General features: G+C 41.8%; 1 protein-coding gene across 5 annotated transcripts; it reads left to right on the forward strand.

Annotated features, from left to right (window-relative positions):
• Nucleotides 1-4738: 4738 nt before the first annotated feature.
• Nucleotides 4739-27317, forward strand: AGXT2 (alanine--glyoxylate aminotransferase 2). Of its 5 annotated transcripts, none has more exons than XR_016277844.1 (14): nt 4747-4849; nt 10375-10460; nt 12776-12960; nt 14273-14396; nt 14620-14714; nt 15140-15233; nt 16548-16641; nt 17994-18094; nt 19463-19555; nt 19779-19911; nt 21300-21388; nt 21511-21660; nt 22347-22481; nt 23003-23101. XR_016277844.1 is itself a non-coding variant. In XM_089496682.1 (14 exons), the coding sequence occupies exons 2-14, from the start codon at nt 10425-10427 to the stop codon at nt 26340-26342; spliced, it is 1401 nt and encodes a 466-aa protein (XP_089352808.1). In that variant the 5' UTR covers nt 4756-4849; nt 10375-10424; the 3' UTR covers nt 26343-27317. The 5 variants fall into 5 exon arrangements, 3 of the variants coding, with proteins under 3 accessions (XP_089352825.1, XP_089352808.1, XP_089352799.1); XM_089496682.1 differs by lacking the exons at nt 16548-16641; nt 22347-22481 and adding exons at nt 18230-18317; nt 26229-27317 and having other exon boundaries at nt 4756-4849; XM_089496673.1 differs by lacking the exon at nt 22347-22481 and adding an exon at nt 26229-27316 and having other exon boundaries at nt 4757-4849.
• The last annotated feature ends 336 nt before the right edge of the window (nt 27318-27653 follow it).

Genomic DNA, 27653 nt, shown 5'->3' on the forward strand with positions numbered 1-27653 from the left:
AGTGGATTTTCATGGCTGAATGGGGATTTGAACCCTGGTCTCCAGAATCTAATGTCTAATGCTCAAACCACTACACCATGCTGGCCGTTATATATATATTCAAAGCTCTTCAGACTTTTTCTTTTTAAATGTAAGCAGGTGAGAGTGAAACTGTGTATAAGGAAATTCATTCTGGCTCCAGCCTACCCATAACCCAATGTAATCTGACTGAGCCTAGTAAATCTTGGGAAGGTTAGATTTTGGCAGAGTGAAATGGCCACTTCAGGGAATAGATTCTGGGTGTATTGAAAGGGCAGGAAAGTGCTGCCTGTTGCTGTTGTTTTTACTGTCACTTTTGGGAAATGGGGGCTTATGGAATCTTCTGCCTTACATTCAAGAATAATGCTTTGGGTTTTGTGGACCTTGATCCATTGGGATGGATTGGGGCACCATTTGCTATTCTGCGTCAGTCAGCAAAATGTTTTGGGGCCAGCCTTGTTTTGAAACCTTTTCTTGCTCACTTTTTGCATTGAAATAGCAGCTAGTGAGCAGCAAATATTATGGATGAAAGCTGAAGATTTATATTTCCCTTCAGTTTCTTGCAAGTCATACAGGTCGCTCGATGATTTCTTGTTCAGTGATTTCTTATGTATTGTGGAAGCCCAAATTTACTAATCAGTGAAAATTCTGAATCTGGTCAAACAATATGATGCATTTAGTATATACAGTATTTAGAATACAGGCTCCATTGCTCCCTCAGGTGGTAAAACAGGTATATGTTTGTCATAGTGGCTGCATCCACACTGCAGAAATAATCCAGACACTACTTTAACTGCCTTGGCACAGTGCTATGGAATATTGGGATGGGAACTGTAGTTTGTTGTGGCACCAGAGCTCTCTGACAGAGAAGGCTAAGTGTCTCACAAAACTAAGACTCCCAGAATTCCCTAGCATTGAGCCATGGCAGTTAAAGTGGTGTCAGAGTGACTTACTTCTACAGTGTGGATGCAGCCAGTGTGTGCTTTTCTTTGCCAGCATTTAGCATGTGGTTTTGTGTGTGAGTTTTCTTATTAGTCATGGGAAAGTAAACATGGGCTCAGTTTGCAAGTTTGATTGCTGAAGAAAGCATCTCAGTTCTAAAGGAAAACATGTGAACTGAATTCCTCAGAACATATAGTTTGACCCTCACACATATGCTATATATTTCACTTGACGAAAAAGGCAGAATTCTAGCTGACCATTTGGCTAGGCTTGTGCATTACTAGTGTATCCATTTTTTGTATTTGCTAGTTTAACTGAGACCTATTTTCTTTTTGAAAAAAACCTACTGTCTACCTTTTGTTTCACAAATTAAGAAATATTCCAGATCACACTGATTAGTTTTCTTTTTGTGAATGATTTGGATCCCCAGTTTTATGGGCTAAGTAAGCTAAAGGATATAGGACATTGATTAAAATAATCTTTATTTAATATATTGATTTGAGAACACTGGTATAAAATTAAAAGCTCAGGAATCTTTTATTGTTTGTCAGATGTGTCTGGAAGACAAATTGTTTAGCTGGAAGACTGTGGAGAAAGTTTGCTTTAAATAACTTATTGTTACTTTAAATAATGTCTACCACTGGTTTTACTGTAATGATCAATATTGTTAGTGTGTTAATGTACTTTTTTCACAAACCTGTCCATCCTTTACACTGCTGTTTTGTCGTTATTGTTACTGGTCAGGGAGGGAAAGCTTTATACTGTGTTATCCAACAATAAGGAATAAAATATTTCTTGAGCAAAATGTGGCAGAAGTTATTGTTTTTCCCTAACTAAATGTTTTCTAAGATGGGAAGGTGACTGTTCACATACACTCCCCACATTATAAGGCAACAAGTGTAGTTTACACACAGGTGACCATGTTAGTCTGTTGCAACAAAAACAACAAGGAGCACAACACAAAACTTCTGACACTACACAAGCCAGTTAAGCTGGAAGAGATCTCAAGGGCCATCCAGTCCAACCCCATTCTGCCATGCAGGAATACACAATCAAAGCACTCCTGACCAATGGCCATCCAGCCTCTGTCTACAGACCTCCAAAGGAGACTCCACCATACTCCCAGAGATCTTCTTCCACTGTCAGAGAGCTCCGGCTGCCAGGAAGTTCTTCCGAATGTTTACATCAAATCTCTTTTCCTGTAGTTTGCATCCATAGCTCTGTGTCGTAGGTCTGGAGTGGCAGAAAACAGGCTTGCTCCATCCTCAGTATGATACCCCTTCAAATATTTAAACAGGGCTACCATATCACTGTTAGGAAATGACATTTATGTGTCCACAATATAGAGCTGTAGCAGAACTTAGTGGCAGTTGACACTTGTATTATGGAATGTTGATGCTGTCACTCCTTCTGAGAGAGAGTGTGTCAGTTATGACAGTTGGTGTTGGAGTAACTGCCTCTCTGTTTTGTTGTTATGGTTGTTTGGTTGGCAAAGTAATTTATTTATTAAAGTAACTTATTTATTAAAGCCCTCGTTTAGAGTGAAGGCTTGAAGTGCTCTTGTCGTTATTTCTCAAGCCAGGAGCTTAAGGCCGTTTGCAGTGGTGAAGGAATATCTTCCTTCTTGGCCTGAATACCTTTGCAGACATCCCTTCAGATTCCTTCTCCCTGGCGTCCTGTCGATGTGGTTCAACGCTGTAGGTGGTCGTGGTGGACACAGCACATCCTTCCACGCCCTAACAATCACCTCTTAACCTTCTCTTTTCCAGGCTGAACATACCCAGGTCCCTAGGCCTCTCCTCGTAGGGCATGGGTTCCAGATCCTTCTCTATTTTAGTCACCCTCCTTTGGACATGCTCCAGCTTCTCAATATCCTTTTTTCCAGGAGAGGATAGTGTCTGTCACCTCCTGCCTCAATTTAATAATAATAGTAATAATAAGCTTTATTTGTATACCGCTTTTCCGTGGACGATCAAAGCGGTTTCCAATATCAGATTAACAATACATAACACATCATGACTCTGCTTCTCTCCCCTCAAGATGGTGGTCGGGAGGAGGGCTCTTCTTCTTGGCAGGCAAGAAATGTGGTTGTTCACCCCTGCATTAGGAAAGCCTGGTATTCCTAGGTGGTTCCTCCATCCAACTACTAGCCATTCATTTCCCCACCTGTTCCACTTCACCTTCTCCTCCTTCCCCTCAGGCCCTCCTCTTGCATCACACTTTCTGCCTCAATTGGCTGGAAATAACCATCTTCTGCCCTCTCCTATATGTTCAAGACCACTGAAGCAGAAGGGAACAGTTCTTGTTTGTTTCTTTGACCCTTCACATAGTGGTCCCCAAACGACATGCCTTTGCTGTTGTTGCTGTGTGCCTTCCTGACCCTGTCATGGGGCTTTCCTGGTACGTTTCTTCAGAGGGAGTTTGCCATTGCCTTCCTCTGGAGCTGAGAGGCTGCGACTTGCCCAGGGTCACCCAGTGGGTTTCCATGGCTGAGAGGGGGTTTGAACCCTGGTCTCCTGTCAGACAGTGGGCACACTCCCTCGGAGAATGACAGAGCCTCCTTCTTTGGGGGTTTCTAAGCAGAGGCTGGAGGGCCATCTGTTAGGGCTGCTTAGACTGTGTGTTCCTGCATGGCAGACTGGGGTTGGACTGGATGGCTCTTGTGGTCTTTTCCAACTCTGATTCCATGATTCCTGCATCCTACTCCAACGCTCAAACCACTATGCCATGCTGGCTCTCAGCATGCCTTAAGAGGAGCTAAAATATGCTTTGGGAACTTAGCTACCATTTCCAGGGTCCTTGGGCTTTTGCAGCCTGGGGTGGAATAACAAATGTTATCCCTCTCTCCCATGCAGTCGGGGCACATAATATCCAGGCCCAGTCTAGGTACTCTGGCTCTGGATGTGCAGGAGTTCTTTCCTCTCAATTGGGACGAGTGTAATGCAAATCAGGCCCCTTGTCCTAAGTTCCAGAAGGACAAGGTGAGCAGGAGACACAAGTCTCTCAGACCTTTACAATGGTCAGTCTTGATGTGTGAAGGCAAGACATCTGCTCACCCAAAGCCAGTTTCTTTAGCTCCAACACTCAGCAGAGGGATTTTGGCATCTGGGCATTGGCCAGGACTCTTCTGTCATCCATGCATTTGCAGCGTTGACTTTGGCGGTTAATTACATAGTTAATTAATACATATCATATAATAATATTAATATATATATATATATATATATATAGTATGATCATATATTAATTAAATATACATTATATAAGCTATAATATATATCACTTAATTAAATATATATAGTATATAATTAAATATTAATCAATAAATATTATATATATATATATATATATATAAAGTTAGCTCAAGGCTATGGAATTCTGGGAGTTGGATATATATATATATATATATATATATACAGACAACATATCTAAATATATAGAAAACAAGCTCCTCCTCCCAGAATTGCATAGCCTTGAGGCAGAGAAAGAGTTAAGGCGGTGCCAAACCGGGTTATTCCTGCAGTGTGGAGGCAGAGTTGGAAGGCAAAGGAGGACAAGGCCACCGAGGAGCCCCCGGGGGGCCTGTGGCAGGGCTTGGCCGTGGCCTTGGGGCTCGTTCCAAGTGAGGGCGGCGGCGGCGGCGGAGGGGCTGAGACCGGGCCAAAAGGGGGAGGCGGCGGCCCGAGCGGGCCTCCATTGGCGCCTGAGACTGAGGCCCTTCCTGCTGCTCTGAGTCCTCTTGGGTCTGGCTTTGTCTTCTGGGGCAGCAGAGAAAGGATGATGGTGGTTCCCTCAGCGGCGGCGGCGGCGGCATCATCTCGGTGGGGAAGGGGGCGCCTCCTCCTCCTCCTGCTCAGCCCCCAAAGCCGGCTCCTCGCCCCCGGGAGAGGTAAGAGCAGCCCCCGGAGCCAGGGCAAAGGAGGGGGAGGGGAAGGATGGAAGGGCCCCCTGACTCCTGAGGGGAAAGGCGGCGGCGGATGCTGCTGCTGAGGCAGAAGGCGAAGAAGGGATCGGGGAAGGAGGAGCAAGCCCTTCTCTGCCAGGGCCACGGGCTCAGCACTCGCCCAGAGGGACCCCAGTCCTTCCCTATCAGGGCAAGTCTTCTCCGGAGATGCCCTATGGGAAGTATGGGTCCCCTGGCAGCAAGTATTCCCCGGTCATTCCCTAGGCAGCCGAAAGCAATAATAATAATAATAATAATAATAATAATAATAATAATAATAATGTTCATTTATGTATTTATATCCTGCCTCTCCACTTGGATCGAGGCGGATTATGACATTTCATGCTCTTCTATGAAGAGGCCGTCTGCCCACCAAGCGCAGTCTACTCTCTATACGCAGCTTTCAGATTACCTTCTGCTCAGTTTTTAACTCCTTTGTTTGTTTGTTTCTTGTTGTTGTTTGTTCTGTTTTTTAAATATTGCATTGCATTTAATACTTTTTTAAGGAGGGGAGGGTACCAGGGGTTTTATATGTTTTGTATTTTTAACTTTGTTAGCCACCCCGATTGTTCTCAGAGGGATACAAATACATTTATTATTATTATTATTATTATTATTATTATTATGTGCCAGTGTGCCGCCACACCCAGCTCTATTATATTCAGTGGGGCCCAAAATACAAAACAACAATATCACAAAAGCCTTGTGACCCAAAAACCCTCCCACCCTCAAATTTAAAATGCCATCTCAAACCAAATAGCAGCACAAAAGCCAGGCAGGTGGGCAGTGGATGGAGCAGCCCATTCACCTGGGAAGAAGGCCTGCTTTTTGACGCCATCAAGGTCAGGAGTGTCCCAGATCTCCTCCGCAGGTCATTCCGTAATTTAGGGACAAGAGAAGGAAATGTCCTTTGAGAGACCATAGTAAGCCCAGTTTTTAGCCGATTGTATGGGAGAAGGCGCTTCCATAGAGATAGGCTGGGCCCAAGCTGTGAAGGGCTTTAAAGATCATGACAGAGAAGGCTCAATGTCTCACAAAACGACAGTTCCCAGAATTCCCTAGCATTCAGCCAAGGCAACTGAAGCAGTCTCAAACTGGACTATTTCTGCAGTGTGTTTTGGACCTTCCTCTCTCTCTCTCTCTCTTTTGCATATATATTTCTTTGGTACATACAGAAGGGGAGGGGGACCCCCATAAAAGAGTATATGAACAAGGAAAGCCTAGAATATTACTAAGATCAGTCATTTTTCATCTTTGCATTCTTGACTTCCCAGTGTAATCTATGATCCTCTATGACATATTGCTATATCCCAAACGTTATTACATTCCTACACTGCATTGCTACATTTGCTGCATCTGTTCTGTTCTTATTCCTCTTAATCATATCTGATATGAAATCTGGTGAACCTCTGGAGCTTCTGGTGGAGGATGCTAAATATTCCTTCCTGCGGATCCCAGGTTTACATAGGAAACTTTGCAGTTAAAGTGGTATAGAAGTGCCACAATGGTGGAGTATTAAAAGGGTCCTGCTCAGAGGCTGTATAGTTCTCATGAAGGACCAAGGAAGGTGAGACGTTTCCCTGACCCACATAACTCTGCACTGTATGAAAGAAGAGCCTGGATTTGGGCAACATTTGGCTGCTCTGCCAGAGTGCCTTGAGATTAGAAGCTGTCTCATGGAACTATTACGTTCTTCATTGTCATTGTTTGATTCAACCGGGCTAACCTGGTTTTAGCACTGCTGCACGAGGGACAGCAATACGCATCACAAGGACAGTTGTGAATGGAGCCTTGAACTTGGACTTTGATTCAAGTTCATGAGGTAAGAAAGATCGTTTCTTCTGCCAGTGTGCTTTAATACATAGACTGTTAGACTTGGGACTTTGACTCAGGGCTCTGCTTTGGCACAAAGTGTACTGGACGACTGACCTAATCACTCACTCTTTCATGATGAAAAGTATAATGCACTGTCTTGAACACCTTGGAAGAACAGTGGAGTATACATGGTAACATAAAAAATTAACACTTCTGTAGACTTTCTTGGGAACATAAAGGAGGGAAAAGGGGAAAAGTCAGGTAGTCCTTTATTGTTAGCTAATGAATACATTTTATTTACTATGAAAAGCAGTATCTATGGCCTGCTGTCTAAAGAGGCCACAGTGCATACAAGTATATATATATATATATTAAACATATATACAAGTAAATGAAAAAAATCAACAAACATTAACAAATATTACACACATGAATCAAACGTCTTATACAATTATCATCTAGTATCTGAACATTTGTACATTTGAACATATATATATGCATTAGCTCCACTGATATTCTACTGATACTAATATTCTAATTTATTTCCCTTCTTTCTGGTATCCCTTTCTCTTTCCACATCTTTCCTTTAACCCTTCTACTTGCTTGTCCTTTCTCTCGACATTTGTTTCCTTTTATTTCCCTCCTTCCTTTTCTTCTTACTTCTGAATCTTCTGAATTAGTATCACACTAATCCACCGTTGGGCTCTTGCTGCCAACATGGGTTCTGGTGAGGCAAACATTAAGATTGTTTTAGCCAGTGGTTCCAGATACAATGAGACTCTGGGGATTTTAGTCCAGAAAAGTAATGTTTCCGATGTCCCCCGGCAGGGATGCTGGAGTGATTATCCCACTTGCTCCTCCTGTGCAGCATTAGTTTCAGTAAAAGGGAACAAGGTACATACAAGATCCAGTCCATCATACCACAGCCAAAATAGCTTGCAAAGCCAAGCAATGTGGTAGAATGAGGATGGGTAATCTGTTTATGTTTTTGGCCTATAGCACTCATCCATCTTAGATTGCAATAGACAGTGGGGAGGGAATATGGGAACCTCAGTCCAGAAATATTTGGAATAGATAGAGTTGGAAGAGGCATCATGGCCTATTGAGTCCAACCTCTGCTCAGTGCAGGATCTCCAGCTAACTGTCCTCCAGGTGTTTTGGACTTGAGCTCCCAGAAGCCCCAGTCAGGTTGGCCAACTGTCAGGAATTCTGGGAGCTGAAATCTAAAACATCTGGAGGACCAAAGTTTGGGAATCACTGAGCTAAAGCACACTTATCAGGGAGCTGTCCAGCATTTTTTTGAAGAAATCCAAAGGAGGAGATCCTACTCCTTCTCTAGGCAAATAGTTCCGTTGCCAAACTGCTCTTACAGTGAAGAAATGCTTTCTAATGTTCAATCGAAATCTACTCTCCTGTAACTTCAAACCATCTGACCTGGTAGTATGTTTTGGGGCAGCAGAGAAGAGGCTTGCTCTCTCTTCTCTGACAGCGCTTCAGGTATTTAGAGCAGGGGTAGGCAAGCTTTTTGAGCCGGGGGCCGGGTTGCTGTCCCTCAGACAACTGGGGGGCCGAAGCCAAAAATTAAATAATTAAATAATGTTTTTATTAAATAAATAAACCAGGACAAATGTATGACAAAATTTTCAAATGGAGGACACTTTTTTGAAAAAAAAAGTGGAGGACACGCAAAAAAAATTGCTGATTTTTTTAAAAAATGTTAATATAAATGCATGTTTTGGAGGCTTCTATAGACAATTGCCCCCCCTTGCCCGCCGCTTGCTCCCCTTGCCTGCTGCTTGCCCCCCTCCTCCTGATAGGCCAAAGGCCCCACATCCTCACGCAAGAGGCCAAAGGCTCTGGCGGCAATCGGCAGCAGGACCGGGCGGGGGCCGGTCCCAAGGCCTTGACGGGCCGCATCCAGCCCGCGGGCCGCAGGTTGCCTACCCCTGATTTAGAGCCACAGTCTCCCATCTCTGCATAAAAGAAAAGGAATCCATCTTTGGGTTATTTTGGAAATTTTGTATTCATTAATTACATTGAATTATTTAATTTGTATCTTGCCTTTTATCCTGAAACTTTAGGCAGCTAAAAATAGCATGCAAGTCCTAAATCCACTTGTTATTCTGAACTCAAGTAGATTCACTGAATCAATGCGAATTTGTTGCCTCAGTATTTATGTAATGGGTCTACACTAAATGGGAATGACCATTGGATTGAGACTAAGGAGATTAGATACACTGATCATGTAGATCAATCATTAGCAAACTCTTCTGAACTAACCACATTCTTACAAAAGATGTACAAACTGAAAGTCCTTGGGCATTTTCCCAAGTTCTGGCAATCTCAGCTCACACACGTACTGCTGACAGTTCTTTATAACAACATTATTTGTTTTCTTATATATAATGAAAAAAATTAATAAAGATTCTTTTGCAATGCCAGTCTGTACTGTTGTTTTACTTAAGTGTTCAGTTTCATTATGCTTCAAGGGTCTAATCTTTAGGCAGAAAAAATTAAACAGCCATTTTTGTATGTTGTTGTTGTTGTTGTTGTATGCATTCAAGTGGTTTCTGACATATGGCAATCCTAAGGTAACCCCTACCACAAAGTTTTCTTGGCAACATTTGTTCAGATGGGATTTACTTTTGCCTTCCTCTGAAATGGAGAGAATGTAACTTGCCCAAAGCCACCTGCTGGGTTTCCATGGCTAGCAGGGATTCGAACCCTGTTCTCCAGAGCAGTGGTATCACGAGGAGTGTGTGGACTGCATCAGGTGACATTTCAGAGAGGAGTGTGGTATACCCAGTGGGACTGGCGTGGGTGCTAGGCAAGCAAGAACAGGTGTCCCCTCCTTTTCTCACTTGCCCAGCAGCCATATCAGACTCTGAATGGATCCTTGGAAGGCCACAGCATCACCCCTCTCAACAGTGATCTGGCTGGGCAGCTGGGGGGCAGGTAAGTGAGGCGCAACCCTTTCTGGGCACCCACACCAGATAATGGGCACCCACACCAATACCAGTGACAAGACTGCTCCAGAGTCTTAGTCCAACACTCAAGCAACTGCACCACACTGGCCAGAGGAGAAATGAAGGAGGATAATGTTGCAGCAACCTGGTACATTGCCTGACAACCAAGCCATTTTGCTGCTTGACATGAAGAAGAAGATTATTTTCCCCACCTCACCTTTGTGCGAAACACAAATTCCCAGTTGAATTTTTCTTCAGCACTGGTGATGGGACATTATCCTCCAGCATACCTGAAGGAGGTAGGTTAGCTTAAGCCTTACTGGAAGATGGGGCAGGTTTTCTGGCACACAGTTCCTTCCTTTGCTGCCTTTACTGCCATCTGCTACCTAGCATCTATTACCAGTAGAGATGAACTCACTACTTCATGGCAGATGCAGGCACAGTCACACAGAATAGCATTGAAGTGGCTGCCTGACATCTCAATCTGGAAAACCTTATGAGCAAGTGCACTCTTTAGATTCCCTCCATTCTGCATATTTAACATAACATTACCCACCCTATGAAAATAGTAAGAAATGAAATGGTTAAGCATAGTCCATAATGAAATGGAGCATTGAGCCGCAGGCCACCACTGGGTCTATCCTGATAAGTTTTTATAATTTTGCTTATTTGCATTTTTTTAAAAATTAGAGATATGTATACAACAAGAAAGAAACAAGTCTTTCCACCTGCAATCAAAAATGCCTGCTTGTGACTTTTTACCTGACAAATATGAGGTAAGAGTATGAGTTGCTAGCCCTCTTCTGTGTGAATAAACTGATCTAATTGCTTTATTGTATAACTAGTCCTCAGTAAGATTCTGTGTACCATGGAAAAACAGAATGGAGTGATAGCTTTGTTAACTACCAACCTTTAAATCTGGAATCCCTCCAAACTGGTAAAAAAGTTTTGCAATTGTTTTGCAACCCTTTGCACCAACTCCCACGTTTTACAATGATCCCAAAACTGAGCAATAGTTTTACTCTCAAACCCGTGTTCCTAAGTAAACTCCAAAATTACAACATTTTCTGAGTTACTCCAAACTTCTGTCATTTTTTTTTGTTGTTGTTGTTGCAAAACAATTGCAAAACTTTGGCACAGGTCTGAAGCACATCAAACAACAGGGAGAAATGTAAAATACTGCACTTAGGGCAGAAAAATGAAATGCACAGATATAGGATGGGGGACACCTGGCTGAACAAGATTACGTGTGAAAGGTATCTGGGAGTCCAAGTAGACCACAAGCTGTACATGAGTCAACAGTGTGGTGTGGCAGCTAAAAAGGCCAATGCAATTTTAGGCTGCATCAATAAAAGTATATTGTCTAGATCAAGGGAAGTAATAGTGCCACTCTATTCTGCTTTGGTCAGCCCCAACCTGGAATATTGTGTCCAGTTCTGGGCACCACAGTTAAAAAAGGATGTGGAGAAACTGGAGTGTGTCCAAAGGAGAGCAATTAAAATGGTGAAAGGTCTGGAAACCATGCCCTATGAGGATCGCCTTAGGGATCTGGGGATGTTTAGCCTGGAGAAGAGAAGGTTAAGAGGTGATATGATAGCCCTGTTTAAATATTTGAAGGGATGTCATATTGAGGAGGGAGCTAACTTGTTTTCTGCTGCTCCAGAGACTAGGACCCGGAGCAATGGATGCAAACTACAGGAAAAGAGATTCCACCTCAACATTAGGAGGAACTTCCTGACAGGGCTGTTCGACAGGGGAACAAACTCCCTTGGAGAGTGGTGGCATCTCCCTCCTTGGAGGTCTTTAAGCAGAGACTGGATAGCCATCTGTCGGGGATGCTTTGACTGAGAGTTCCTGCATGGCAGGGGGTTGGACTGGATGGCCCTTGCGGTCTCTTCCAACTCTATGATTCTAGGATTTGGGGTATTTACTTAGAAGCCCAAGTTGATGTTTGGGGGGCATTGTAAAGTGTAGGTTTTTTATTGCCAAACATGGCAAAACCTTGGAAGAGATTTGAAGAATTACCAAAGTTTGGATTGGTTCCAGAGCAAACATGCAGTCCTAAACACATTTGGGAAACAATGTTGGTCTATGTGCTGTGGGAAATACATGGCATGCAGCACAGCATCAATTTTCATACTTTCTCTTAATTTTTTATGGGCACTACTGGCTGCCTTGGATCCCATCTCAGGAGAAAGGCTGAATATACAGTAAATTCAAGAAATTAATAAAATAAAATCAACATAATTGCATGCTAGTGGAGGAAGTATCAATGCCATCCCCGACACACCTTTTTATTTTCCTATATATCTAACGTCTATAGCCTATGTGGAGGCTAAAACACATGCATACATTGCATTGTCATCAGTTAAGGTTTTTTTGCTATGTTTTAAGCCCCTGAATGAAACAAATATAGGGGTGGAATAATAGGATCCTTTAATGCATCCCATCTCATCCCAGTAGTTCTGATCAAATTTATCCTTATATGTCTATGAGGAAGCAAGCAAGAAAGTGAGGTTTCTTTGTATGCTATATATGTAACATAACATGTTGTTCAGGCCTGCTGCTTATGTAGGGACTTGCTTCTGCTGGTGATGAACAGAATTGTTCTGTAAATTGGTTGAAATCTATTTGAAAAGTTCACAATGATTTCTATTGACCTATTAATGCCAGTGGGGAGCAAGTGCAATTAAATTAATCTGGAGCCAAATCAGTAGTCCTGTAGTTCATAGATGAGGAACTGTTGACACCCCATATATTTTGTGTTCCAGTGCTCAGACAGCAGAGCCAAAGGTCATGGACTATGGGAGCTGTAGTTCAAAACATATGGCAAGCCAAAGATTCATACCATCTGTTGTAGTGGATGCATCACTACTACCTCAGTGGGGCAGGACAGTTTACTGTTCTGGAGTTATATTGGGGTACTTCGTGCTCAACCATATTGAGAAGAAGACAAATGGCCACACCATTATACCTAGTGATGTTTGATATAGCCGGTTGCTGCTGCTACTATAGTGGATTTACCACATCTTCAGAATGGACATAAATCCACACATATTTCTTATTCTTTTTAAAAATTTCCTCCCTACAGTCTTATCCCTATGAGCAGATGGTGAAGATCCGCAAAAAGAATATTTCTCCATCTTTATATACTTCTTACAAGAAGCCATTGCTTATCCATCAGGGATATATGCAGTGGCTGTTTGACTTTGAAGGACGTAGGTACCTCGATCTCTTTGGTGGAATTGTGACTATCAGTGTTGGTCATTGCCACCCGTAAGTATGTGAATCATTCCACTGGTTAAAGCATAGGTTTTAGCTTTAGGTTTTATCTAACCTATGGGCAGCATGTGCTATTTGTAAGTCTGTAGACAATTTACTTTGCTGCCACAGTGAATCTGGGCAAATTACAGTGTTATTTTGGGGGTTTGCATCATGCTTCCTGCATCCAGTGCTGAGCCAGTGGTACCTGGTGGTTTCCATGTCAATGTTGTAATGAATCTACTACAAAGTTTAGTCTGAAATGTAAAGAAGCTATCCAGAGTGCTGAGCCCTGTCTCCAAAATAGATTCAGTATCTTGCCTTCTTTAAGGTGTGGATTAAAACCCAGAGTGGATTCAACGTATTTCTTACATAAAAACCACCAGCCACTAATGAGCTTACTTACTTTGGTGTCACAGATGGTAGTGTAGGCTTGGTCCAAGCACCCTGAGTGCAAATTGTAATACGACTATTAGAGACATCCTTACTGACCGAGAGCTTCTTAGGAAGATACAAGCAAGAACAAGCTGCTAAATAGAAACAGAAACCCAGGGACCAGATTGGGAAACTGAAACAAATGTTGGGCAAGACTCTGCATAATTGAAATATTTGCTGGCACAGATACATTGTCCCATTCAATACCAATTTGATGCAAAATCTATGGATCAGTGGTCAGTGAGCATGGCTGACAACTCATTGTGAAGTTTCAATATGCAATGTCCAGTGTCAATGCTTAGAATCAATGTACACTCCCATACTACACACTTTTCTACTTTGATATGCTATTACATGTTAATGATCCTCTATGTGCAACTCAACTTATGCCTCTGTCAGATAGATACAACTGTTATACATTGTAAAAAAAAATACTGCACAACTTAATGCCTGTATAAATCACTAACAGGATCCTATCCTCTGCCTGCATGAAACACACAACACTATCACAAGATCTGCTGCCATAAGCCTCAACATCAGTGATTCTTTCACCTGATCATCCTCAATGTGATAAATGCTATCATCCTAAACAGTGATTTTCTATTTCGGGTGTCTTCATCTCCCATTCTGTAGCTCCTGATGTCCACTTAATACACTCCATCCTGATTAGAGGATGCCATTTGTGCCTCTTTTTTATTTTAGATTTGATTGTACTTCTGAAGGCTCATAGATTCCCCTGACCTTTCATGTTGTTCCTTCTTTTCTCTCAGTTACTCTGTTTTGGCAGTATTCCTGTCAGTATCAGTATAAAGTACTGAGTTCACTAACAGAGGATGTGATATTAGCATAAACTTGATTTAAGACGAATTATTACCTTTTCTAACACATCCAGGAAGGTAACAGCAACTGCTCAGAAACAGCTTGGCCGCTTGTGGCACACAAGTAACCTCTTTATGCACCCAGGAATTCAGGAGTATGCAGAGAAACTGGCCTCATTGTTTCCAGATCCCTTAAAGGTATATTGATTTTTGCATTGAAAATGTCCCAGCAGTAGTGGTAGTCTGAGAGTTAGCACAGCCAATGAGAGATGCCCATAAAATGAAAAAACTAATGTTCATAAAGTTGGGTAAACTCTCTCTGTCTGAACTTTGATGGGTTGATAACTGTGCATCAAAATAAATACATGCCTGCCTCAGTTTTCTCTCTAGCACTGCATTCTGACTCAGATCTTTATTCTAGGTGATTTATCTAACAAACAGCGGTACTGAAGCCAATGACCTGGCAATGTTTATGGCGAGACTTTTTACACGCAACTTCGACATCATTTCTTTGAGGTAGCCATGTCCTGTGCACTGTGATTTTCTTTTCTACATATTACATATTGAGAGTAGCAGGTCTCCCTTGTTTCATAATCAAGATGGAGATGTTTACATCCAAATGTCCCATTCTGCCACTCTCTTCTTCAGATCTACATTACATTTCTTTTAATTTCCCCTAGCACTCAGTACTATTGCACAGTGTAGTCCATTGGAGAATGAGTGAGAGCCAGTGTGGTGAAGCAGCTTGAGTGTTGGACTAGGACTCCGAGGGACCAGGGGTCAAATCCCCACCTTGGGCAAGTCACACTCTCAGCCTGAAGGAAAGGCAAAGGCAAATCTCTGAATAAAGCTTCCCAAGAAAATCCTACTCAGATAGCTGAGATTCTGATTCAGAACATTGGTCAGAAAATTTTGAAAATACTGTGCTGTTCTTTCTACAGAGGATGTTACCATGGTGGCAGTCCTTACACACTGGGCCCGACATCCCTTTCACATTACAAGCATGTTATTGCCAATGGGCTTGGCTGCCAGACGGTGAGATTCCCCTCCCTCCCTCCCTCCCTCCCTGGCATATTTGTTGCAAGGCAAACATTTTATTTGTTTGGCTTGCCTAAAATTGAATGTTAAATACAGCCTTTTTACTATGGCAATTTTCTAAAATCAGAACAACATTTATTTACTTTTTTTGGTATAGGAACTTTGGAGATCTTTAAACAGAGGGTGGATGGCCATTTGTCATAGATGCTTTGATTGAGAGTTCCTTCATAGAAGGGGGTTGGACTGGATGGCCCTTGTGGTCTCTTCCAATTCTATGAGTCTGTGATTCTAATGTATAAAGTGCCATTGGGGGGGGGGGGAATTGGAAATATGGGGGTGGGGAAAAGTCTCTGCTTTACTTTTCATCTTTTGCATATGATGATCCTCTTTTTCATGAACCTGAGTTCATTTCTGTCACTGTTATTGTTGATTATCGTCAAGCCACTTCCTGCTGCAGTTGTCAGCTTTTTGGAAGTTTCATCTTGATGGAGTAATGAGGTGCTCTGTACAGTATTGGCCAGTCATGTTCAGCAGTCACAGTATGTAGTCATGTGATGACTTAACATGCAAACAGTGTATACATAGTCATGTAATAACTCCATTTGAGAAAGACCAACATTTCAACACTAGAATCCAAAGGAAGCTGAAGTCGAAGGCTTTCATGGCCGGCATCCATAGTTTTTTGTGGGTTTTTCGGGCTATGTGTCCATGTTCTAGAAGAGTTTATTCCTGACATTTCACCAGCATCTGTGGCTGGCATCTTCCGAAAACCCCCACAAAAAAACCAAAGTAAGCTGTTTGAGCTGCTCCATGATCCTTCTTTTTGATCAGTCTCACAACTGAAAAGTAAACTTTATGAAAGTCCAATGTGAAGTCAAAGGCTTTCATGGCTATCATCCATAGTTTTTTGTGGATTTGGAGGGCTAAGTGGGTGAGTTCTAAAAGGATTTATTCCTGACATTTCACTTGCATCTGGATGGCATATTCAGAGAATCTTCTCTGAAGACGCCAGCCACAAATGCAGGCGAAATGTCAGGAATAAATTCTTCTAGAATATGGCCACATAGCCTGAAAACCCACAAAAAACTATTTATGAAAGTCAGCAAATGCTTTATTGCATTTAACAAATAAGTAGTATGTGTGCGCACACATCTATATTTAAATTTAAAAAAATATTGCATGGGTGGTTATTATATTTGAGGCATAGCAGTTCATTCTCTCTCCATTTTAGATGTTTTATTCTATCATGAAATTTGGTAATTATGCAGGCATATTCTATTAAATCTGAAGACATCTTTCTGTGCTTTTCAGACAATGTTGCCTGATGTTTTTCGTGGTCCCTGGGGAGGAAGTCATTGTCGAGATTCTCCAGTGCAAACAATTAGAAAATGTACCTGTTCTCCAGGTTGGTTCAACGGGGAAAATGTTGCTCTATAAGAGAAGATAGTGCCAAATCATGGTTAAGAGCTGTAAAGTGTATGTGCAAATGAGTGAGAATGCACATAAACAGCCCCCTTGTACAGAGGCAAACAGTATATCCTCTGTGTGGTGTGCCCTGCAGTGGTTTTACACTACAGCTGCAATTTCTGTCCCAGCCAGACTAACCAGTGGTTGGGGATTATGTAAGTCAAGCCTTTTGGAAGACAGGTGGTTCTCTGAGGGATTTATTTGAAGTCATGGACCAAACTCCTGTTAGTGACAACGCATTTAAAGTGTGGTGCTGAAGGACAGTTCTGTACTAGAAGAACAACAAATAAATTGGTCTAAGGGCTAATCGGGCCCCTTCTCTCACCAGAAAGCCAACATGACAAAACTGAGGCTATTGTATTTGAACATATTATGAGCCAGTATAATTCAGTGGAAAAAACAAATGCTCAGTAAAGCTGAAGGCAACTGGGAAAAAAGGGAAGCCACTTTATAACAAAGCTGACTCAGTCATGGCCCTGTATGTGAAAGATCTGTGCAGAGCTGTTGACTGGACTTTCTGGAGGTTCCCCATTCATAGGCTCACCACAAGTCAAAGCCAATTGGACAGCACTTAACAATAAAACAATAACATAACAATAAAGATCTGGTAAACTGAACTACTGTGCAAAATTCTGCTTATAGTGCAGGTGGTGCACATTGCAGATTTGTTCAGAGGGGGTTTGCCATTGCTTTCTCCTGAGGCTGAGAGAATGTGACTTGCCCAAGGTCACCCAATGGATTTTATGGCTGAGTAGGGAATTGAACCCTCATCTCCAGAGTCATAGTCCCACACTCAAACCACTATGCCATACTGGCTCTCCAAAGAAGAATTACAATTATAATTTCTGTAATTTCTGAAAGTATTTTTCTTCTTTGAAAGATGTAAACAAAGATTAGAGGGGATGACAGATATGTCATTTCAATCTCAATACTCAAATCTGTGCTAGCCTCCTGCATATTGGTGGTAGGATGTACGTAGTCAGTCAGACCTGCATAAACCTTCAGATCATAGAATCATAGAATCGTAGAGTTGGAAGAGACCACAAGGGCCATCCAGTCCAACCCCCTGCCATGCAGGAAATCCAAATCAAAGCATCCCCAGCAGATGGCCATCCAGCCGCTGCTTAAAGACCTCCAAAGAAGGAGACTCCACCACACTCCGAGGGAGTGTGTTTCACTGTCGAACAGCCCTTACTGTCAGGAAGATATTAACAAGATCCATGGCTGCCATTTGTTTCTCTGTAAGTCACATCCTTATGCTGTTTTTCCCCACATCCCACTGCACTCCAGACTCATGCCATGCAAAGGACCAATATATCGAGCAGCTTAAAGACACCTTTAGAACATGTGTTCCAAAGGCAATCGCTGGATTTATTGCTGAGCCCATTCAGGTAAGTGGTTTTCTGTAAGATTCAAAGTGCTATTTTTTATGCCATTGGTTTTTTAATGGGTTAATAATTTTGCAGTATGTTAATATTTTGCCTTTCTGTTTTAAATCTTATTTTCCTCCTTTTTAATGGGAGAAGATATGCCAACTACAGGTATAATGCAGTCTTTCCTAGCTATATCTACACCAAAGTAGGTTCCACTGAGTTCAGTGGGTCTTATTCCCAGGTAAGTGTATGTAGGATTGTAGCTGCAATCCTGTGCATGGTTATCTAGGACTAAGACCTACTGAACTCAGTAGAGCTTACTTCTGGGTAGACATACATAGAATTGCATTGTACGTAAATGTAAATGTCACAGTTTGTTTAAGCTGAGAATGTGGTCTAAATCCGAAATAATGCTAGTGGAGTGAAAATTAATAATGCCACATTTGCACCGTATTACACATTTGTGCAAGTAGTTGCATAACATGATCACATGCTTATGCATCTGCCTGGACACTTGCATGTGCAACAAAGCTAGTATTGCATGCTTTCCTTGCCCTGTGTGTCTGAAAGTCTGAAAATATTCAACTGCCTGTAATGAAATAATTAGATAATTGTTTTAGGCATTTGCAACACCTATGCAACACTTTACTGTTCAAAGTTTGTTTATTTATTAAAATATTTCTGTTGTATCTTTTTCTTTGTTTTGAAAATGTTGTTGCAATATAAAAAAACCATAAAACTAACAGAAATAAAACAAAAGGAGGAAAACACAGGAGGACAGCAAGGGGGGCGGGATCAAAAGCTTATTTAAAAAGCCAAATTATCAAATGAGTCTTAAGCATCACTGCAGAGCCAGCTGAGCAAACGTCTTGGGGGTTGGAAGTTTCACATTATGGGTCCTGGCAAAATGCTCACCTATATAATAATAATAATAATAATAATAATAATAATAATAATAATAATTTATTCATACCCTGCTCTTATATCTCTCCTAATCACCTCTAATGGTGAGGCAAAATGCAAAGTCCCATCCCAGTCTAAATGGACAGGACTAGATCGGGACCTTCAGCTATCCAGTCCTGCACATATTTAATGGATCAAGAAGGATCACTAGCAATTAGTCAGTATTCAGCCCAGAAATGAATGACAAGCCAGCAAAGCTGATATGATAGTGGAGTCAAATGTGCCAGCAAAACAACTGTGGTCACGAACTTAGCTGCAGCATTTTGCTTCAGTTCTAATTTTTGCCTATACAGTAATTTGCAAATGTTACCTTTTGGAATGGCACTCCCATAGATTATAGGGATTTTTAAAAAAGCACTTTTCTAAATTCTGAGTTTCATCTTTAGGGAAAAAAAACCCACTTGCTTTTTGATGTATATACAGGGTGTCAATGGAGTTGTGCAGTATCCCAAGGGATTCCTGAAGGAGGCTTTTCAACTGGTGCGTGAAAAAGGAGGCGTGTGTATTGTAGACGAAGTGAGTATCAGAGCTTCACCCTTTTCTAGGATATAGAGCAACATGCACAACTGAAAGAAGATTCCTACAAGTACATAGGGGTATACCTATGGGGAACAATTGGTGTGAGCTCATCACATACAATAATATCCTACATAGAAATATCTGTGAAAGAATTCTGTCATGTGTACAATAGCTCTATGTTTTTAAGGAACTGTGTTTTCCCCTTATTTGTTTGTTAAAGGTTCAGACAGGGTTTGGTCGAATGGGCAGCCATTTCTGGGGATTCGAAGGACATGATGTGGTTCCTGACATTGTTACCATGGCAAAAGGAATTGGGAATGGCTTTCCAATGGCAGCAGTTGTCACTAGAGCAGGTACAAGTTGCTGCCATGCTTAAAATGCCTTAAATCATCAATAATAAATTGAATTTTATCTCCTGTATTAAGAAAACATATATTCCCCTTAGACTATACGAGAACTTGGAAAAATAAGATGGATGTGAGGGTGATCCGGCTGTGACGTGACCGGCTAGGTGGGTGTCTCCTCCCTCCCTCACCACTCCATGTGCATCCCTCCCAAAGCTGCAAACTTGGTGGAAGAGGCTGGCCATCTCAGATAGAAGAAAAAGTACTATAGCTTCCAGAATCTATCATTCAGCACTTTCCAAGTTCTGCTTTTGATGGCTTGCAAGATATTCTGAGTGTGGCCATCTTTATCATTGTGAATAGCCCCTGGTGAGCAATGATGAATGGTCAGAGACTTTAAGAAAGAGTTTAAGATGCAATCCTTCACACTTATACTAAGTACTAAATCCCATTTAACTGAACTAGTCTTCTGAGTAGACATGCAATAGATTGTACTCGTATTTAGGAAGCTGATATTCTCATGGTTGCTGAGAGTCTCTCCCCAGCCTTCTGGATATAACATCAAGTTAACAGGAAGGAACAGAGAAACAGTTTGGAGCTTGTTTTCTTCCAGTGTGCTCAGCTTGTATATTTGTAGATAAAAGAAATATTATGAAGTCACTATAATTTTTCATTCAAGGCAAACAAAAGCCTGAAGCACAATCTGAGGAACTTCCCATGGATCTGGGAAATGGGAATTACCTAACAATGAATTTTGAACTGCAATTCTGGGTAAACAAGACAATGGTGGTTATTCTGTTGGTGAATTACGAGGGCATAAGTTGAACTTACGCCATCACAACTCACCACCCTTTTTCTGCCCCTAAAACCTCCCATGATTGGCAACTGTCAAACCCCAAGATGAGCTGCTGCCACCACTCCTTCTTGCCAGTGGATGTGCATGTGATTCACACCATGAAGATCTGGCTGCTCTGAGTTTCTGGGGGAAGGAAAAGACAGGTGCACCATTATTTTCCCCCCTTCTCCTGACCAAGCTGAGACCAGCTGTTTCTCTAGGTTCTAAACCGCCTCCCCTTCTATACTTTCTCCATTGGTAAAGAATAGCTTACTGAGGACTGTGAAATTTACTTCGGTGTACTACACATAAGAGAAGATGTTCTGATGTTCTAGACTCTTGAATCACTTACACTAGGAGACAGCAAGCAGGTGCCCTCCAGATGTTTGATTATAACTCCCATACTATGGGCCACATTGCCTGGAAATGATGGAAGATATTGTCCAACAGATCAGAAGGACATCAACCTGTGGAAGGCTGATCTACAAACAAATGCTAAAGAAGTGTTTAATGGTTTGACTTGATATTTTAAATATTTAATCTCAGCATACTTTTTTTCTAGAGATTGCAGGTGCCTTGGCTCAAAGTACACACTTCAACACGTTTGGAGGAAACGCTGTGGCCTCTGCAATTGGGTCTGCTGTTCTTGATGTAAGAAAATCACTAGAACTTATTTCTTTATATCACTACTTAAGAATCAATAAGAGTCTGGCCAAAGCTGCTTTAGATGATTTGATTGATTTCTACATTGCTTTTATTTGTTCACTGCTCAGGCAATAGCAGAAGATGGCTTGCAGAAGAACTGTGAGGACGTGGGAACCCACATGCTTTTAGAGTTTGCCAAGCTGCGGGATAAATTTGAAATTGTTGGAGATGTCCGTGGCAAAGGGCTTATGATTGGGATGGAGATGGTTGAGAATAAGGTCAGGAATGATATTTGTGGGCCCTTGTGTGTATCACATACAAATTCTTTCTTTTCTTAGCACCTCTGATGTTGCTGCAATGAAAGCTTTCAAACATTCCAGCCCCACTATGGAGGCCACTAAAAGCCAACTTATGTTTGCATGTTGGATTTTAATACCTAAACAGCACACTTTCCTGATTAGATCCAGCTGAAGACATTTTGCTACCAGTATACCACTTTATTCCATGTACAAAAGCTGGTGCAATGTAATATTTACAATGGTAAGGGCATCATGTTCCCCAGAGGGCATAAGACTAACTTAAGACGCATAAAGCAGGCCATCTTCCGACACCTCACTGCCATTCTCCCATTCCCCCTTAGCAGTATCAGTCTTTAGCTGCTGTCTCACCCTATCTATGGTATGGCTGGCCTTCTTCCTAATGATTGCTGGTGCTGGCATGAGCATTCATCATACAGTCAATCTGAAATACCATGTTGAGCAACTCCACAACTTTTTGTGACTATCCTATGAAGCATAATCATAGAAGAATATTTTTGTAAACCTCCAAAAGAGAGATGTGGTAATATAACCTAAAGTAGCACCTGCATGTGGGAGGCCTCTGTCTCTTTGTCAGTACAGCTTGTGTTCTTGAACACTTGCTTCAAGAAAACTAGGAACAAGTTTGGGACTGTTTCTCTTTGCAGGGATGCTGTGACACCATTACAGGACTGGGCCTTTTGCAGTTCCTTTGCAACAAAGCAGTGGAACTTTTGTGGTGCAGGAGCTGATGGCTCAGGAATACTGTCTGAATCCAGTGGTTGTTGGACAGAACCCTTTTGGTGTGTTATGCATGAATAGGTTCTCCTACAGGAATGGTTGGACATTTGCATTCAGGCAGGGAGTGGGAGAAATGTTTGTGGGATTTTTCACCTCATGTGCCAAAATAACCTAGCTGGTTTGGACACTACAGATTGACTTGAGGGAAGCAAGGGTAACATTTGTACCCGAGGCAATAAAATGTCTTGAGCTGGACCTGGGTTGGGCTTGTATAAATATGCAATTACAGTCAGCTCTCCTTATCCATGGATTCTTTATCCATGGATTCAAGCATCCACAATTTGAAAATATTAAAAATATAAATTCTAAAAAGCAAACCATGCTTTTGCCATATAATATAAAGAACACAATTTTACTGTCCATTGTATGTAGTGCGACTTGAGAATCCACGGATTTTGGTATCTAGCATAAAAACATTGGAAATGGTTTCATATCTCTTGGTTTCTTACTAGCTTTTCTTGTGTGCGTAAGTTAAACCTTACACACAAAAGAGAAGCAAATAAAGCTAAAACTGTTTTCACAGGAAACTCGACAACCACTCCCACGTCAAGAGGTGGCCCAAATTGTAGAAGACTGCAAAGATATGGGAGTGATAGTTGGCCAGGGTGGACTTTACTTGCAGGTATCGTATGTTTTGGCTTGACATGTTAAGCACAGATAGAAGTATGGCTGGCATCCATTCAAGTTTCCTTATGTATACGGTTGTACTTTTTTTATGGTGTTAAGTTCACAGTTGTGTAATTGGAGTTTTACAAGTGTAACTGTCTCACATGCAGCTGTGCACTCTTAGTTGGTGCATCAGTGCACCCTGTGGCCTGTTACAGACAGCCAAAATAAAGCTGCTTCGAGTCACAGTGGAGGTATGGTGTTTCAATGATGCATGCGTCCTAAGAGTCCAGAAGTCGCACCAAAGCCACGCTGCAGCCCTAAGGACTGGAGTGTGGCTTTGGTGCGGCTTCTGGAGTCTTAGGACGCATGCATCATTGAAACACCATACCTCCACTGTGACTCGAAGCAGCTTTATTTTGGCTGTCTGGACTCACTGGGACTGCAGAAACATTCACAGCTACACAGTTGAGTGCAAGTTTGGTATTCACCAGGAGACCGGTGTACTCCAACCACCACTTAACTACATCAGTGTAAATTTACACTGCACAAGCACACTGTGGGATCTCAGTTGTTGTTATATTCAGCAGTAGTAAATAAAGGTAGATGACTTCAACTCTGTATAGAGCCCAACACAAGGAAAAGTAAAACTGACAAAACTTCCTGAGTGTCAAGCATAGTAGCATAAACTCTTCCGTAGAGATATGGTGGTGCTGTGTTAGTGACCTACGTGTGTTAGGCCTGTTTTGAACAAGGCTCAGAATGCTATCCTTGTGCTCCATTCACCCCCACCCCTGCTGCTAGCTATCAACCCCTAGAAGGGACTGCTGCTCATTGTTACCAGTGGGAAATTGAGAAAGGAAAAGCAATTCATGCTATGAAGATCTGGATGCTCTGAGCTTCTGAGGAAAGGAAAGATGGGTGCCTTCTGTTAGAGGCCACACTCTTCTTTCTCCCTCCCCCACCCGCCAAGCTGAAACCCGCTGATTCTCTATGGTCTGAATCACCTTCCCCACTGGTAAGCAACAGCAGCAGGGGCCCTTCCTGGGGTTTGACAGTTGCCAGGCAGTGGAGGACAAAGAACTCTGTATGGAATAATAAAGCAGACACCAGTAGCAAACGGAAGGGATGATGTTTAAAAACCTCCAAAGAAGGAGACTCCGTCACACTCTGAGGGAATGTGTTCCACTGTCAAACAGCTCTGACATCCAGGAAGTTTTTTTAATAAGTCTCTCCTCATAGGACATGGTTTCCAGATCCTGCACCATTTTATGTCACCTCCTCTGGACATGCACATATTGCAGTTCACATTTACAATCTTGGCAAATTGGCACAACCGCCAACCCCCCCCCCCCAAAAAAAAAACAACACCACATTATTCATCCAGTCTCTCAGGAGACATAGAGCAAAAAACAATTGTGCATCTCACTGGCAGGAGGGGGCTGGACATTTCACCATTCAGCATCCAGCTTTCCAGTGCCTTGGAACTCCTTTGGGTTTATGCAGCTGCTTGGTTTATAAGGTGGGCTTCAGTGGATCAGATCATCAGACATGTTATGACAATGAAGCTGTTGTCATGTCCATGTCTGATGCAAAATTTCAGCCATCATTTTGTAACAAGTTACTTTTTAAGATACTTTTTTAAAAAAAAGTTAGTACTACTGAAATATTAGAAATAGCCCAAACTTTTGAAAGCAAGATGTTGTTTGCTACTCCAAACAAAGAAACAAAACCCTGCACTATTACCAGTCATTGGCTGACATCCTATCAGTGACATTTATTTATACCTGCATGTGTCACTAACAAGATGCCAGCCACTGGATTACATCTAATAATAATAATAATTTATAATGCCCTTTCCACCAAAGGTTGGTACATCAAAACATATATCATAAAAAGCGAACAATAAAACACCACACTATAAAATATTAAAATAATATACTAATATGCTAAAAACAGAACAAACAAAATCTTCCACAGTCACTGCCCACCTTAGACATGCTCAGCAACTTACTCCAGCGAATCAAAGGAGGAGGACTTCAATCTTTTATGAAAGTGGATCAGATCCACCTCCAGGATTTGCAAAGCAAGGCTGTTCCACAAATGTGGAGCCAGATCCTGAAAGGTTTGCAGCCTTAACAGAGCCATAAATGTTGGTGGAACTGCCATTTAAGCTTTGTCTACAGATCTGAAATTTCTAAATGGTACATACCATGCTAGCCAAGCTGCCAAATATTGGGCGGGGGGGGGGGGGGAGGTTAAACTGCAGGGTCTTAAATACTAGGATCAAAAGCTTATAATGAGCCCTGGCCCGAACTGGAAGTCAGTGGAAGGATCTACGAGAGGAAGAGACATATGAGTATTTGGGGAGATTTAAAACAACCTGGACAGCACTGTTCTGGATTAAAACCAGAGGAGTAAGAGAGCAGGAAGGCAAACTTCCCAGTAGGTTATTACACTAGTCCAGGCATGAAATAATCAAGGCCCGGACAAGCAAATGGGCAGTCTTGACAGTCAAAAATCTGTGGATCCTATGGATGTTCAGAAGATGGAAGTTGCATGCCATAGCAGTTGCCCAATAAAGGAGCATAGGGACAAATGATCATTCAGCAGGACTCTAGGGTTTCTGGCAACTAAGACCCTGTAAATACAATGAAAGGCATGAAAGTGGGGCTGCTGGGCGGTCAGGCTGAAACACTAGGATCTCTATTTTGTCCATACTCAGCTTAGGATGGTGAGTGGTCATCCACCTAGAAACACTCAATAGGCAGTCCATGATCCATCCATTGAATCAAAACTGGAAAATCTGAGTGTCATCTGCGTAGATATAATATTAACCCACCTCTGAAATAAGAAGTCCAATTGGAAGCATATATAATGAAAAGAGAAAAGGACCCAATACCGATCCTTGAGGTACCTCTACATTTACAGGGAAGGTTGATGACATAGCTCCCTGAAATGAAACAGCAGAGAAACAATCCAACAAAAAAGATTTAAGCTAGGACAGAGTATTTCCTGTTATTTCCAATGATGCCAACTGTAGTAGTAAGACCTGCTTACCTTAAGTGTCAAAGGCACTGTTATTTTAGACTACCTGTTATTTATTCCACCCTTTTCTCATTTTACTTTCTTTCTCTCTTTAGACATTAAGAATTAAACCTCCCATGTGCATCACTAAGGAAGACGCTGACTTTGCAGTGGAAGTTTTCCATGCAGCTTTAACAAGACACATGGAAAGGAAAACAGCTGCAAACTAGCATCCCACAAGGGCCTGTGCTTCAACAGCACTTGCATCAGTTAAATTCACATCATAGAACATCTGCACCTGTGACTAAAACTCTGCAGCTGGCAAATTAGTATTATTTAACAGGTTTACTGTAAGAAACACCACTGGCACTGCAGCTCCCACATGCACTGTGACAGGCAGTTGATCTTCTCTAAGCAGATGAGGAAATCCAACTGGTACATGCTCATCTTTGTTCCTCATCCATCAAGTGGAAACAGGCTTTTGTGTATTATATATGTCCCCAGCTAGATGTGGAAGCATCCTATGGCGATTCTGTCTTCCTACCCTGTTGCAACACCTGAATAACATAAAGCTGACTTTCTTATTAAAAAAAAAGAATGACAACAATTAGCAGCTGTTTTGTTTGTGGAAGATTTCAGTTTAAGGGAGGAATCACTAATGAGCAGCTCAGGCTGTCACACTGCTCCTTTGGGAACAAGCCAGTGACAGCAGTCCTGTAATATCTGAATACGGGTGTCATCTGCTTCTGATGCTGGCAATCCAACAGGCACAAAAATCTCAAATAGCAACCTCAACAGTGATTAATTCCTCCACAAATACCATTAGCCCAATAATAGGTTTTATGTACTGAATGATCTATGTATTCACAGTAGCTTATTCCACATATTGTTGCTTCAAATTATATACCTCATGTGTCTGGCTCTACTGCCTAATTCCAATCCCAGCTAGAGTACATTTATTGGATCAGTGGGATTCACATAAGGGTTGATTTACCGTTCAGTAATTGATTCAGTGGGCTACTCCAGTTAAATCCAAAGGCAGTCAGATTTAAGCCTGTAATGAGATAATGTGTAATAAAGTAAACACATAATTATTTGGAAGAACAGGTCACTAATCTGTAAATGTGGTTCTTGGAGTGGTCATCTGCACCCTGACACAAATGGGTTTTGTGCCTGCAAGGAGACTGTTTGGAACATTCTAGATCTGAGTAGTTTTGGCAGTTATTCCCTACCTACTTTCACTTACTACCAGTGGTGTCACTAGGTTTAGTGTCACCCTGTGTGGTAACCTCTGTGACTGACCTCCTCTTACACCCCACTATACAGAATCCTTAGTAATGTTTTTTGTACTAATGTTACTCATAAATCTTAATTCCAATATGTAATAGTTGTGGCATAAACAATTAGCAAAATTAAAATTATACTTTTAAATTACATTATCATATGCACAGCCTATGTGCATATACTTTGTTTCATGGGATTAAAGCAAAAATTTGGTAAAAATATGTTTTTAAAGATAAATGTAAAAGAATTTATTTTTA

Source organism: Sceloporus occidentalis, unplaced genomic scaffold (assembly GCF_023333645.1).
Source record: "Sceloporus occidentalis isolate IW3139 unplaced genomic scaffold, rSceOcc1.0.p SCAF_1, whole genome shotgun sequence".
In the NCBI taxonomy this organism is placed as follows: Eukaryota; Metazoa; Chordata; class Lepidosauria; order Squamata; family Phrynosomatidae; genus Sceloporus; species Sceloporus occidentalis.

Coding starts and splice junctions, on each gene's coding strand:
- AGXT2 (XM_089496673.1), top strand. CDS start 10,425: ATGCCTGCTTGTGACTTTTTACCTGACAAATATGAG. Junction 10,461..12,775: donor TTTTACCTGACAAATATGAG/GTAAGAGTATGA, acceptor TCCTCCCTACAG/TCTTATCCCTATGAGCAGAT. Junction 21,389..21,510: donor TTGGGTCTGCTGTTCTTGAT/GTAAGAAAATCA, acceptor TTCACTGCTCAG/GCAATAGCAGAAGATGGCTT.